General features: G+C 38.3%; 1 protein-coding gene across 1 annotated transcript in view; it reads left to right on the top strand.

The window, feature by feature from the left end:
- The window catches only part of HELZ (helicase with zinc finger), a 199,686-nt gene that overhangs the window by 114,496 nt on the left and 69,752 nt on the right, over positions 1-15,438 (top strand). Inside the window, exons 19-21 of the mRNA XM_042783553.1 lie at positions 2,633-2,816; positions 3,952-4,180; positions 13,025-13,229. Coding sequence (XP_042639487.1) covers positions 2,633-2,816; positions 3,952-4,180; positions 13,025-13,229 — 618 coding nt within the window. The remainder of the gene's footprint in view (positions 1-2,632; positions 2,817-3,951; positions 4,181-13,024; positions 13,230-15,438) is intronic.

Below are 15,438 nucleotides of genomic sequence, written 5' to 3'. Positions count from 1 at the left end.
GTCTGAGCACACCGACTGTGATAGAGTTCCTATGGGCCCAGAAGGTAGTTGCTAGTGGGGATGGCCACACCTCCGTTCACCAAGCAAGTATAGGTTGTAGTAACAAGAAGAATGTGGTACCTTTTCAGTTTTGCAGGCCCCGAGTGCCCCTGGGGTTGCTTCTCTGTTTGTTCCCCAGCAACACTGTCAAATCTTATTAAGTATATTTAACATTATACATTCAAACAGACATTATTAGTAATTAGTAAAAAGATGACATATTTTTAAAAACATCTTTTAAAATTTCTACTTTCTCTATATACCCATAGACTCTTGCCTGACCTTTTGTTGAGTTTGCTTTATTTACTTACTTTAATTAGGAATTTGTTTTCTAACTAGTAGGCAAGGAATATGTTTCATTAATTTTTGTATTCCCCACTGTGCCAAATTGAAACTGCTTGATCAGTTTTTTGATTTAAAATGGATCAAACTACACTAGAAAACCTTGTGGTTAGGTGTCATCAAGTCATCTCTGACTCACAGTGACGTCATGCACAGCAGAACGAAACACTGCCCAGTCCTGTGCCAGCCCCGCGATCTTTGCTATACCTGAGCCCATCGTTGCAGCCACTGTGTCAATCCATCTCGTTGAGGGCCTTCTCCTTTTTCATCGTCCCTCCGCTTTGCCAAGCATGAGATCTTTCTCCAGGGAATGATCCCTTCTTACAACATGACCAAAGTAGGTGAGACGAAGTCTGACTGTTCTCACTTGCAAGGAGCATTCCGGCTGCACTTCTTTCAGGACAGATCTGTTAGTTCTTTTAGCAGCCCATGGTACTTTCAGCATTCTTCGCCAACACCACAACTCAAAAGCATCCACTCTTCTTCGGTCTTCCCTTTTCATTGTCCAGCTCTCACATGCATATGAGGTGACTGAAGATACCTTGGCTTGTATCAGGTGCATCTTAGTCTTCAAGGAAACGTCTTTGCTCTTTAGATCATGGAAGGTCCTTTGCAGCAGTTTTGCCCAATGCTATACGATGTCTGATATCTTGATTGCTGCTTCCATTGGGGTCAATTGTAGAACCAAGTAATATGAAGTCTTTGACAACCTCAGTCTTTTCTCCATTTATCATGATGCTGTTTATTGGTCCAGTTGTGAGGATTTTTGTTTCCTTTATATTGATGTATAATCCATACTGCAGACTGTAGTCTTCAGTCTTCATCAGTAAGTGCTTCAGGTCATCCTCACTTTAGGCGAGCAAAGCTGTGTCGTCTGCATAATGCAGGTGGTTAATGAGTCTTCCTCCAGTCCTGAAGCCAAGTTCTTCTACATATAGTCCAGCTTTTTGGGTTATTTGTTCAGGATACAGATTGAATAAATACAGTGAAAGGATACAACCCTGATGCATTCCCTTCTTGATTTTAAATGATGCAGTGTCCCCTTGCTCTGTTTGAACAACTATGTACAAATTCCTCATGAGCACCATTAAGTGTTCTGGAATTCCTTTTCTTCTCATTGTTGTTGTTGTTGTTATGTGCCGTCGAGTCATACCTGACTCATAGCGACCCCTCCTTGGGTTTCCGAGGCAGTATCACTACGGAAGTAGGATTGCCCAACCTTCCTTCCGAGGAGTGGCTGGTGGGTTTGAACCGCCAGTCGATTGGCATCCATAATTTATTATGATCCACACAATCAAATGTGATTGTGTAGTCAATAAAACACAAGTAAATATCTTTCTGGTATTCTTTGCTTTGAGCCAAGATCCATCTGACATCAGCAGTGATATCCCTCGTTCCATATTCTCTTTTGAATCCAGCTTGTATTTCTGGAAGTTCTCTGTCAATATACTGCTGCAACCGTTTTTGAATTATTTTCAGTAAGATTTTACTTCCATGCGATATTAACAATATTGTTGGATGAGTTCCACATTCTAGAAAACCTTATCATAATCAAATGAATGGGTCTGAAAATTCAGTTGGGTGAAATGTGGGGTTACTTTTTGCAAGATTAGTGTGTGGCTGGGACAGTCTTGCACAGGTAGAAGGCTGGGAGTTGTGGAAGTCTTTCTCTGATTCACATTTGTCCCAGCTGTGCTTTGGTGCCAGCTGATGGCCACTGGCTGCTCTGCTGAATTGTATCATTGGAGCAGAGGGCACTGCTAGCTAGGTATTGTGCTGCTGGGGCTTCCTGCTGGAACTGGCTCTAGGGATCTCTTACTTCATTAGTTTTATTGGCCCGATCTGGAGAGAGTAGGCTGAGAATGCTGGGGACGTGGCAAATCGTTTCCCTGTTCCGCTCAGTGAGGTTGCCAGTTGCGTGACCCTGTGCCTGCTTTCATCTCTGCATTGGAACTTGGGCCTTTCTTCATTTAAGAATGGGAACATTAATGATGGGGCCAATTGCCAAGTACAGTGTCTCTGATTTTCATGCTTTCACTGGGTACATTATCATAGGATTTCACTGTACAGAATGTAAAAGAAGATTGTTCTCGTCTGTGTTCACATCAGCAGAGCTTTATTCCTATTTAGAGGTAGTTTTTAAAATGGAATTTGGTAAAACAGGATCATTTATACACAGCCATTTCAGTTACCATATTCTTTCCTTTAAGTGCTGATGGTAATTTTGGTACTTGTGTCTGTTTGTTTAAAGGTATTTGAAGTGGTGGAACGTGTAGAAGAGTTAAGAAGGAAGTGGCCAGTAGCGTGGGGGAAGTTAGACGAGGGCAGTATTGGTGTGGTAACTCCGTATGCTGATCAAGTGTTTAGGATACGTGCGGAACTCCGAAAAAAGAGATTATCTGATGTTAATGTAGAACGGGTGCTCAATGTTCAAGGTAAGTATTACTTTAAATGAGCTAAGTAATTTAAGTGCTTAAGTCATAGGTGTTTAAATTTGATTTTTAATTCTCAAGACCTTTTTCTAAACAAGCAATCATGTATTTATTTCGTATCAAGTGCTTTAATGCCAGATTTCACAATTAAAGGTCAAGCTTTACATTTTTATAAAATTTTACGTCCAAATAAAAGAAGTATAAACAGAGGGACTTACCAGTGACTGTGATTGTATAAATGCCACCCAATATCTCTAGAGAGCGGTTATAGTCAGTAGCATGTAACATATAAAATACTTTTGTTGTATTTGAGGACTGTTTTTTTCATGAAGATGTTTTAAATTTTCACTGCCATACAGAGTTGTTCAAATGTATTTCCAAAGGCACAGCTTATGATTTTCACCTATTTCATGCTGTCGAGTCAATTCTGACTCCAGGCCTCCCTAGATGAGTGGTTACTAGTCACTCCTTTAAATTGTCCATGTAATTACTTACTGTAAAATCTGTGGTTTGAGTACATGAAGCAACACTGTGTTATGAGAGTGAAAACGCAGTACAGTCTTAGGTTCTGGGGCAATGTGTAATAGTAAGAGTGATGGAACACCTAGCTCCCAGGGAACAGAGTAGCTCTGCTGTACCGTGTGTTAGCCAGGCACGGGACATTTTAGAAGGAACACTAGTAGTAGCGAGAGCACCCAGAGAAGACCTAGGATAGTTAAAGGTTAGAAGGTACCATATGAGAGTCAGGAATAATTGAAAGAACTAGAGCTGTTTGGCCCGTAGAAGAGCAGGAAGGCTAAGGACTGGCATTAAAACTGTTTTCAAATATTTGGAAGCTTATCATAGAATAAAGGAGTAGATGTGCTACTATAAGAAAGAACATAAGGAAGAATGTACAAAGTAGACTGTGTGTAAGGTTTCCCTATGGAATCAGCTGAGGCTGCCCTGGATGGCCGGAAGCTAGATGACCCTGCTTCAAGGAAAAGGACTTTGTAACTTTGTGCTGGTCTAGACTTTGGACTTGATAATCTCTAAGGTTGGTTCTGGCAATAAATACATTTTTAAATCCAATGCTTTTATTATATCATTGGTTCAGAATTAACATCTTAAGTTTTTTTTCTCGTTTTTTTTTTAACAGGAAAGCAATTCAGAGTTTTGTTTCTTAGCACCGTACGTACAAGACATACTTGTAAACATAAACAGACACCAATTAAAAAGAAAGAACAATTGTTGGAAGATTCCACGGAGGACTTAGACTATGGTTTTTTATCTAACTACAAGCTTCTCAATACTGCCATCACAAGAGCACAGTCCCTCGTAGCTGTAGTGGGTGATCCCATTGCTTTGTGCTCTATTGGAAGATGCAGGTAATTATGTTACAGATTGAGACACTAACGAGGGAAGTTAAACTAATTTGCATTCCTTTGTGTGCATTTATCTATGTGACCTCTTGGCTAACTAAAATCAAGTTTAGTCTTATGGGAACACAAAAGTATGTGCCTTTGGGTCTATTCCTTATATGCATAATTGTACATTCATTCACTCATTCACCTATCCATCCATTCATTTATCATTCACTGAATATTTCTTAAGTGCCTGCCATGTACCTTAAGTACCATGTACAAAGCATATGTCACTGAACAAGATCCACAAAAATCTCTGCCATTGTGGGGCTTGGGGGAGGATAAAGTAAGGAAAGAGACTGACAATAAGCAAAATAAGTAAATTATTTTAAGAGGTAAGTTAAATGGAAAAGAAGTGGAACATTGTGAGGGGGATTAGATGTGATGAGGATAAAGTGGGCTGGTTTGTAATTTTAAATAGTTTTGTCAAGATAGGCCTCACTGCGAATTGATATTGGGGTGAGAGAGTGAGCTATGCCCATCTCTCAGGTAAAAATACTGCAGAAGAAGACTTGAACTGGTTTTGTCTATGTAGGTATCTTTGCTGGAGATCAGATTTTTTTTTTAAGTCTGGTGTTACACTGGCTCTGATATTTGATGCATTTCCTTCTCTAGTCTTTTTCTCTCAAGGTTTCTCTCTATAAGTAGTTCTTTGAATCTGGTTAAGTCAAAGGATCTTAAAATCCTGGGGGTTAGAAGTGGTTGTTATGTGCCTTTGGACGGCATTGTTCGTATTCATCAGCTATTAGTCACAACAAACTATTGTTACTGAAATGTGGTTAAAATATAACATAAAAAAAATTTGTCATCATACATTTGTGACATTAATAGGAATTTAACTACATGAAGTTAGTGTTGTAAGACTTGGCCTTTGGAGTATTGAAAAAGTATGGTGGCATTAAAAACACACACCCACACAATGGGACAGAAACTTACGATGATGACACTTCCATGAAAAAGTTAGGAGTATGCTAGAGATTACTTCAGAAAGTATTCTGATACCTGCCAGAGTGAGTCCAGGTCAGTAGAAAGAGTTGCAGACAGTCCTGACAACGTCTTGACTAATTATTTCTTCTTGATTTGTTAGAATTAAAGTAGACAAGGCTGTTGGGAAGGGCCCTCTTTTTAACCTGCATTCTCCGTTACAGATAGACGTGGCAGCATTTCATTGCCTGATTTTATGTGTCAGGAAGAAAAACGATTCTATTGGAATGGAGAATATTTGAAACTTTTAAGCTGCCTGTATTAGAGTTTAAGACCCTAAAAAGAAATTAATATCTTCTAAAAGGGAAAGCCATTAACAAATGAATCAAATACAGTTTTAATGTATGGTTGCAGTATGAAAAGTAACCTTTTCTTTTTTAAAAGACAAAACTTGCAGGCTCATTTCTTTCTTTTCTATAGCTAAACAATTCTGTTATAAAATGCTGCTAATTTCATGTATTTGACATAAATTGTCATTCATTTTCAGCCACTGAGAACAAAAAATTGGGAAGGAGAGTATATGAATTCCAAGTCGTAGCTGAATAAAACTAAGTATATTCTTGAGCCTACTAACTTGGCTTTCCTCCTGAGAATTTTACTTTAGTTGTTATACTACTTATTGAAAATGTATTTGGTTAGGATATTGCTATGGTATTGCACCATCTTTGTTTATTAATTGTCAAGCATACACTGTGATTAGAGCTTAATATATTAAAATACATAAATAAAACAGTATGACAGGCATTAAAAACAACTGGAAACTGCTAGAGGAATAAACAGGGATAAGAATAGTTTTGAGCCACATTGGTTTTGGGCTTTCCTTATACATAACTCCAAACATTTACCAACCTGAATATTTTATTAAAAACATTAATTACCCCTTTCTATGGAGTCATACTATACTGTGAAATGAATGCAATCACCATTTTCACTCCTACTCTGACACACATCATTACTTTCTCAGAGCAAGCAGATGAATATTCTTCCCGAGGCTATGCTGTCGGAGTCATCCAAGGCTAATTTTTAACCTCCAGCCAGTTTTACTGGTGGTTTTTCATAATATTCAGCTGGGGTGTGTCAAGGACTGCAAATTCATTCATAAGCCAGATATTTTCAAGGAGGGAAATACATTGCGTTGTGTCTTGGTTCTCTAGAGCTGCTGTAACAGAGATACCACAAGCGAGTGCCTTTAACAAGCAGGCGTTTTCTCAGTGTTCGAGAGGTTAGGCGTCTGAAATCAGAGTGCCACTTCTAGGAGAAGGCTTTCTTTCTCTGGCGGCTGTGGAGGAAGCTCCTTGTCTCTTCTGAGCCTCTGCTTTTGGGTGATCTTCATCTCTTTTCCCTGATCTCTGCTTGCTAACTTGCTTTTAATCTTTCTTATATCTCAAAAGAGGTCGACTCAGGGTACAGCCTACAGTAATCCTGTGTCATGAACATAACAAAGACATCCCATTCCCAAATGGGATTATAACCATAGGCATGGAGGTTAGAATGTACAACACATGTTTTTGGGGGACACAGTTCAATCCACAACATTCTACCCTTTGGCCCCCCCAAAATTCCTGTCCTTCCCACATGCAAAATACATTCACCCCATCACATCATCCCAGTAGTCTTAAATCAACTCCAAGTCCAAAGTCTCATCTTCTTGATCTCTAAATAAAATATGAGTGAGACTTTAGCCATATTCCTTCCTGGGGCAAAATTCTTCATCTGTGAACCTTTGAAATCTAGATAACAAGTTCTCTGTACAGTGGTGGAACAGTCACAGGTAGACATTTCTATTACAGATGGGAGAAATTGGAGGGAAAAATGGGATATTGGTTATCAGCGGGACACATTACATTAGTTCTCAAGGTTAGAAAATAATCCTCTGTTCTCAGGACACCTAGTCAACGGCCTTGCTCTGCAGACTCTGGATACTGACCACGCGCTCGGGTTTCTGAGTGGTGGCCCCTCAGCCCTGGGCTTCAGCTCTGCTGGGAGGGCAGCTCTGCTCCCTTGGTTTGAGTGATCCCATTTTCCTAGTCCGTCTGAGTGGCGACCCCCCCTCCAGTCTTGGCGGCCCCGTTCTGCTCCTTGGGCATGGCAGCTTTGCCCCTCAGCTTTGTGCTGCTGCCCCATTCTCTTGACCAAACTAAATAGCAGCCCCACACTCTAGCACCAAGCTGATGAGGAGCTGGCTCTGAAACTGGGAGGCTGTGACTGTGCTCTTCGACACCCCAGAGGCCATGGCCCAGCGCTTTAAGACCTCAGAGGCTGCAGCCCACCTCTTGAGACTGAGACAGCTCTACTTCCTTAGAATTGTTTCTCTTTGCAGCAGTTCTGCTGACCTCTGAGCTGCTCCTGGGTAGATCTTTTCTTTTCTTGGCGGACAGCAGATGAACTCCTTTGGCCTCTTTCCTGCCTGTAGAATTCCAAGAGGCAGACAGGTTCTTGCCTTTCATTCTTTCTGTGTCCCCTTGAGTCTAAGTGGATGGATTTTCTGCTGTGGTAGTTGGTTAGACCCATCAGTCATAAACTTAATCTTTTCAACAAAAAATCATGTAACCTTGTCCTTGGTGAAAATTCTAGGGCACATCTTTAGTTTGTACAAGGGAGTTTTCCAAAGCTTTAAGTTTTGTTTTTATTTTACACAGTTCATTTTTAAGTCCATCTCTTTCCTCTTGAATTTTACTGTAAGTGGCAGGGAGCAACTATGAAGCTCCTTTAAGACCTTGCTTAGAAATCTCAAGTGAATATCCAAGTTCATCAGTTAAAAGTTCTGCCTTCTAGAGAAAGCCCTCAGAGATGGATTGACATAGTGGCTGCAACAGTGACCTAAGCATAGAAGGGTTGTGAGGATGGTGCAGGACCAGACCGTGTTTAGTTCTGTTGTACAAAAAAAAAAAAAAAAAAACAACAACTTCTACCTTCTAGCAAATATTTGAACATAATTCAGACAAATTCTTTGCCACTGAATAAAAACCATTGCCCTTCTTCCACTGTCCAGTCATATGTTTATCATTTTCTTTTAAAGCCTTACCAAAACACATCTAATGGCTGCATTTCTAGCAACATCCTGTTTCTGGTGCCTTATGTATTCGTTTTTTGTTTTTTGTTTTTTTTATTTTTATTGTGATTTGGGTGAAAGTTTACAGAGCAAATTCATCTTCCATACAGCAGTTTACATAGACTTTGTCTCATGACATTGACTGCAATCTCCCACAATGCAACAACCCCCCCCACTTCCTCCCTTCCCACAGCTACCTCTTCCCTGTGGCATTCCCTTCTATGCGTTCCTGCCCCCTAAGCTGTCTCACTGTGCATGCATAGCCCTTCTATTCTCCCCTTATGTATTCTTTTAAGATCATAGGCTTTCACTATAGCTGTCCTTACTTTCTTCTGAGCCCTCATCAGAATTGCCTTTAACATCCATAATCCTACCAACAGTCTCTTGAAGGCAATCTAAGCCTTTACTATTCCAAACCAAACTCACTGCTCTCGAGTTGATTTCGACTCATAGCGACCTCTCCAGGGTTTCCAAGGTGGTAAATCTTTACGGAAGTAGGTTGCCCCATCTTTCCTCCGAAGAGCGGCTGGTGGATTTGAACAGCCAACCTTCTGCTTAGCAGTCAGATGCCTTAGGTACTATGCCACCAGCGTTCCTTAGGCTTTTTACCTTTAGGCACCTTAAAAATCTTCCAGGCTCTACTCATTACCCGATTCTATGTAAACTGCTATATAGAAGATGAATTTGCTCTGTAAACTTTCACCCAAATCACAACAAAAGAATTTATCTGAATTGTGTTCAAATATTTGCTAGAAGGCAGAATTTTTTTTTTTCCCCCACAACTTCTACATTTTAAGTATCTGTTAGAACAGTACCCTACTTTTTTGGTACCAGACTCCCACCTTAGTTATCTAGTGCTGCTATAACAGAAGTTACACAAATAGATGCCTTTAACAAAGGAACTTCATTTCTCTCAGTTTGGGAGCCCTGCTGAAGCTGTCTGTCACTGTCAGCTCTGGAGGAAGGCCCTTGTCTCCTTTGATGGCTCCTGGGCCATCTTCATGTGGCTTGGCATCCTCTTGCCTGGTCTCTGGTTGCTAGTTTGCTTTTAATCTTTTTATGTCTCAAAAGGGATTCACTCAGTGTACAGCCTATACTAATCCTATATCATTAATATAACAAAGAAACCTATTCCCAAATGAGATTATATATCCACAGGCATAGAGGTTAGGGTTTACAACACATATTTTTTGGGGATGCAGTTCAATTCGTTATACATAAGGAGAAAAAAATAATAATTTGTCCTGTAATTTAATAGGAATTTTTAATTATCTGTGCTAACTGGGTGATTTAGTCATGGCTCCAAATCATAAGCGGATAATAGGAACATATGGATATTTAAATTTTAATCTTGCTGACTTTATTATAAATTAATCTTATAATACACGTAAACCCAGAGGATTTAATATGATTCTTAGGTGCTATAAGAATGGAGGGATGAATTCTTTGTAGTTTAAATTCGTTAAGACTTTTTCCTCCCTCATCTGATATTTATAAAAAACTAATATGATATTCCCAAGCATCAGTCAAGTTCCCAGGCATAATTCCTGTGTATATTATACCAGATTAGAAGTCAGTCAGTTATATCAGTTATATATTTTTTTTATTTTAAAGTTCTTTTAAATAGAGATTTTTTATTAACCTGAAATGAGTATAATAACACTTCTCCCCACAACTAAGAAATATTAAAATAGTATTAATATTACGTTTTCAGGTGCTAGCTTAAGCCTTATTCAGGCATCCCAACAACTCTGCAACGTGAGTGTTTCGTTTGCATTTTAAATGGGCAGCCTGATGCAGAGAGGTTGAATTACTTTCCAGAGTCTTGTAGCTAGCCACTGGTTCACTCAGACAGATGTCAGATGGACTTCAAAACCTATGCTCTTCTCTCAGGGCTACCCTGCCTTTTCCGGGAAATGATGAGTCCACACGAGTAGATCTGCATAGCGGAAGCTGTGCAGAGAGGACTGAAATTTCTCCAAACCAACATGTTCAGAGGAACTAGGTCTTCCTTTAACTCAGTGAAATAGCAACATGTATATACACACATACATACCCCTATTGCCTGAGAACACCAACTGTCTTTTGGGTGTTTTATCAGTGATTCTAAAAGTGAGGTTAACATAAAAACAAAACCAGATTTTGGGTTCACACAATGATTAAAAATATGGTTATAGCCTTTGAACCACCTAAAATTATATTACAGTGTACAGACATATAACATGTAAGTTCTCTGGCCAACACTACTAGAGAAAATTATTACACATAATAATATATTAACATTTGAGGTGGGGTCTGAGAATTGGTGAAGCCTTTAAGTAACTACAGTTGTGAGTTCTTATCTTCATTCTGGGTGTAGTTGAAACCCAAGTGATCTTCCAGTTACATGTGTCCAGAGATGCCCCATAGTGCCACATTTAGTTCCTCTGCAGGGTATCAGGGGGTTCAAGAGCAGTGTGATAGGCTTTGGAAGCCTTCACTCCAAAAGGAAATTTTTCAGCTTCAAAAATAAGAGTTCTTGAAGGAAAAAACTAACATTGTTTAGAAATGAAATATCAATAATATAATGATTATATTATTATAACAGTAGTAATACTTGTTGGTGTCCCATTCTTCACATGAGGAAATGGAGATACACAGAGAGGTGGAATAATTTGCCCTAAGCCATACAACTACTGAATGACAGGGCTGTGACTGAAACCCAAGCAGTTTGGTTCTAGAGTCTGCTCTGGACCATTTTGCTGTACCCAAAGAGCAATCAAAAAGGCAAGTCTGATTTAAAATGTAAATTTCAGATTAGTTTGGGAACTAGTTTAATCTGATTAATTTGTAGCATTTAGTGTTAGATAGTGTCCTCCAGCTTGAAGGCTATTTCTTTGAGATTTCTGGGATCTTACATGCCAAAGACTGTGATTAAGCTACCAGTTTCTTGTGAAACGTGAGGTTGTTTGAAGGTGCTTGCTAATTGAGTGTTACTTCAAGTCCTGTTCCCTGCCCTTCAGGTCAGTGAGGGAAGTAGAGGAGCAGAGTATGGAGTTTAAAAAGATGGCTTAAAAACAGATCATGTTCTCACATGTTGTCTAAGTAAGCTGGAAATGTAAATGTGTTAGAAGGAATTAATATTAAAAGTTGAGATAGTAAAAGCCCCATCCATTCTCTCCTTGTTGCTTTCCTTTGCCTTAAAATTCAACACAAATAAGAAATATCACTCAAACTGATACTTACTCTATTAGACTAAAAAAACCCTTCATTTTGAATACATCATATAGAATTGTGTCCATAAGTATTTATACAGCTGAATATTGTGACTATTTTTATCAGAAGGTTGGGAAAGTGTATGGATTTTAGGTCCAAGTGTTATATTAAAGATAATCCTTCCTCCTAGGTATCAGACTATGAGAAGAAATTTGATTCTGACAGAAGGGTTCTTAACCGTAAAAATCGAGGACAGCCTGTCACTGCATTTGTTAGCAACACACACTTCCTGTAACTAAATGCCTTTATGTCTTATGGTCAGAAATACGTATTTAATATTTTGTAGTATTTTTACTTTTCCTGTTGTTTACATATAGGATGAAAATTTTTTCTGGGCCATTTCTTAAACTCATCTTTAAAAACTTAGGAAAGATGGTAGAAGACATACGTAAGAGAAATGTAGTAGGAAATTAAAATCTGAAAAGTTTTATGAATATATTAATAATCCAATTCCCATTCATATACTAACTTTTATAATATAAACCTTTTCATTTATGCTTCTTGAAGCCATCTTGATTACCTGCTGTCCACCTGGACACAAGGATACCAACTTGGGAAGAAACCATATCACATATCTTTTATAGCCTAATAAAACATTATTTGAACCTCATATTAAACATAGGTATGCATATTTATAATAGTCATTTAAAATTTAAAAACTTTTTATATGTTGTCTTTTATAATATGTACTTAATACTTTTAATATTTGAAGATCAATTTTCAAACCTTTAGAAGCAACAGTATACAATTGCAACAAGTTTTGAATGTGTTTTTCTCCATTAGTATTTATTAATTTGATTAGGAAATGAGCAATCAACATTAAAATTAACTATCCATTTTCCTATGTTTTTCCATAATTCATTTAACTCTTTGAACTCAGTCATTTAATGTTGTAAGTTGTGATTGTGACAAGCATCTGTTAAGAGAAAAATCTAGGGATAGCTAATTACTTCTTAATGATCTTCATTAGGGTTATCTGCTTTGTAGATCAAATTATGTTAACCTGGCTTTTCTTAGTCACCCAGCAAGTACCCTTTCAGGATGACCCAGGCTACTGTGGCTCCATAATTCAATTAATTTTTTTTAAAAAGTACATATATATATTTTTATATATAACATATGCATAGAGTATTCCTAGAAATACAAGGTTCCTGTTAAATGAGTTATCAGTGCCAAATCCTTGTGTATTATATAACAAGAAACATTATTCTGGATTTAGCATGAGTAGTTGATCATTGTCCAAGTTAACTTGTACTGATTAGCCAGAATTAACTGAGAGCCTTAGTTGTATGTACCACAGTACTAGGCATGACTATTGCTTCAGAATCAGACTTCTGAAATCTTATGATGTGGTAGAAAGATTATACCTGAATCATAGTGAGATGATGTTGGATTTAAGGATTTGAGGTGGAAGGAGTGATGGGGAGGAAATTCAAAATTGTCTTTAGTTGCTGATGTTCATTTCTATAATCTCATGTACTGAAATTGTAAACTGATCTTTTAAATCTTTTCTGTAGGAAATTTTGGGAGCGGTTTATTGCCCTGTGTCATGAAAATAATAGCCTTCATGGAATCACTTTTGAACAGATCAAGGCTCAGTTAGAGGCTTTAGAACTAAAGAAGACGTATGTGTTGAATCCACTGGCACCTGAATTTATCCCCCGGGCTCTAAGACTGCAGCATTCAGGAAATACCAGCAAACAGCAGCAGTCACCACCCAAGGTAAAGCCTCTGTTAATGCAATTGAAGAGGTGAAAGGGAGAGAAGTACAGAGTGTCAAAGGTTTATTGGCCTGCAGGTTACTTCAAATATTGAATTTGAAGTTTACATTTGTTGGCAAGCAGTTTCTGCAAGGAACTTGTTTAAATTTGGACATGTAATTGAAAACATGTAGTGTTTAAACCCAGAACCAAACTTAGTACCACTGAGTCGATTCCAACTTGTAGCAACCATATATATATATAATATTATATATATATAATATATATATATAATATATATATAATATATATATAATATATATATATAACAGCGTAGAACTGCCACATAAGTTTTCCAAGACTGTAATGTGTCCAGAAGCAGACTGCTGGCCACATCTTTCTCCTGGAGAGCAGCTGGTAGATTCAAACCACCACCCTTTCAGTTAGCGACCATGCATTTGACCACTGTGCCACCAAGGCTCCTTCATTGTGTTTCACCAAGAAAACCAGACTGACCAGCATCGAGTCAGTTGAGCAATGCTTAATGTAGTAATCACCCTCAAAAGTTTTCAAATACTTGAATTCTTCTGGTGTGCTTCAAATAATGTAACTTCCCAGTCCTCTCTACTAAGAGAATGGTTTTGGCAAGATGTAAATAAAACAAAACAGTTTTAAAGATTATCACTAAAACCCTACTCTTGTAGCATATAATTTACAAGGAATAATGTTATAATAACAATATTTGCATAAAGAAAATAATTCTAATTATTTATGATGGGTCTGCAATAGCCCATTCATTTCAAGTAGTCTTTAACACAGTGGGAAAATTTGGCTGACTTGTTGAAGATTATTTTAATTGATTTTGACTTACATTTGTTGGAAGAGGTCAGAGGGAAAGAAGGAGGGGGATCCAGGCCATTTCCCCTTTTAAACCACAGTCATTTGGACAGACAGCTGGCTTGTTTGCTGGAGTGCTTGAGGAAAGGTGCCTGTACTTACCATCTAGAAAAGAAGGTTATGAGAATGCCATGTTCTAGTGTGTGTGTGTGTATTTATAGTCATCAGTATGGTATTGTTTGGGGCTTCATTTTTAAAATGTAAAATCTAATGTATATGAAATAACTAATGGTTTAATATTTAAAATTTTCCTTAGCTAAATAGTATTTGGCTGAGAAGAGAACTACTCTCTGTGCCAATATACTGTTGTATAGTCTTTGTTTAATGGACATGAACTTAATGGGCAATAGATTAAGTGATCTGGCATTCCTAGGGGATTAGACGATCTGCATAAATGAAGGTAAAAATGCTATGGGACCCAGTAGTGCGTCTTCTTTGCTGACCCGTGGTCACCTCACTCGCTAGCTGTCATTTATAGCAAATTGTTGTTGTTGTTACATGCCATCGAGTCGGCCCCGACTCATAGCGACCCCTCCTTGGGTTTCCGAGGCAGTATCACTACGGAAGTAGGATTGTCCAGCCTTCCTTCCGAGGAGTGGCTGGTGGGTTTGAACTGCCAGCCTTCTGGTTAGCAGTCAAGTGCTTTAGCCACTATGCTACCAGAGCTCCTATTAATAGCAAAAGCTGTCATTTATAGCAAAGGCTTTTTATAGCAAAGGCAGTGCTTCCTGGGAGCCTGCATCACTGACATGTAGATAAGAAGTTGCCTGTCCTCGTTCTGCTTGATGGTAGAGCAGGTGCTCGGGGAGGTTTTGGAAGCTTACTAAAATGAACCAGTTTCATTTACATGCACTATAAAAACTACTTGAAGGATCAGTACTATTCAGAAGTGAATTCTCTGAAAAACTTGTAGCACTGTTTTATAGATTTTAGTTTGTTAGTTGTTGGTTACCACTTATATCGATCTGCTAAGACTGTGTCTCAGCTTTCCAGTCACCAGAAAACATTGTTGGTCTCGTTCATCTCGGTAGTCTCAATCAATGCCTGGTCAGGGAGTGACCTCAGAAAACATTTGTTGAATGAAGAGATGGGAAAAAAAATTGGTGAATCAATGAAAAAGTAAATATTTGACTAAATGGTTAACTTGGTTGGTTTTTTAAATCATTAAGTATAAAAATAGTCATTTAAAAAAATACATGTTCTGAAGTACATTTGTGTATAAAAATCTTTACATAAATTAGCGGCTAAGGCACTTGACTGCTAACCAGAAGGCTGGCGGTTCAAACCCACCAGCCACTCCTCGGAAGGAAGATGGGGCAATCTACTTCCGTAGT

Source organism: Orycteropus afer, unplaced genomic scaffold (genome assembly GCF_000298275.1).
Source record: "Orycteropus afer afer isolate SDZICR_OR568_19922 unplaced genomic scaffold, OryAfe1.0 scaffold00018, whole genome shotgun sequence".
NCBI lineage: Eukaryota > Metazoa > Chordata > Mammalia > Tubulidentata > Orycteropodidae > Orycteropus > Orycteropus afer.
Note: the sequence above shows the minus strand (reverse complement) of the source record. Positions and strands in the feature narration are given on the sequence as shown.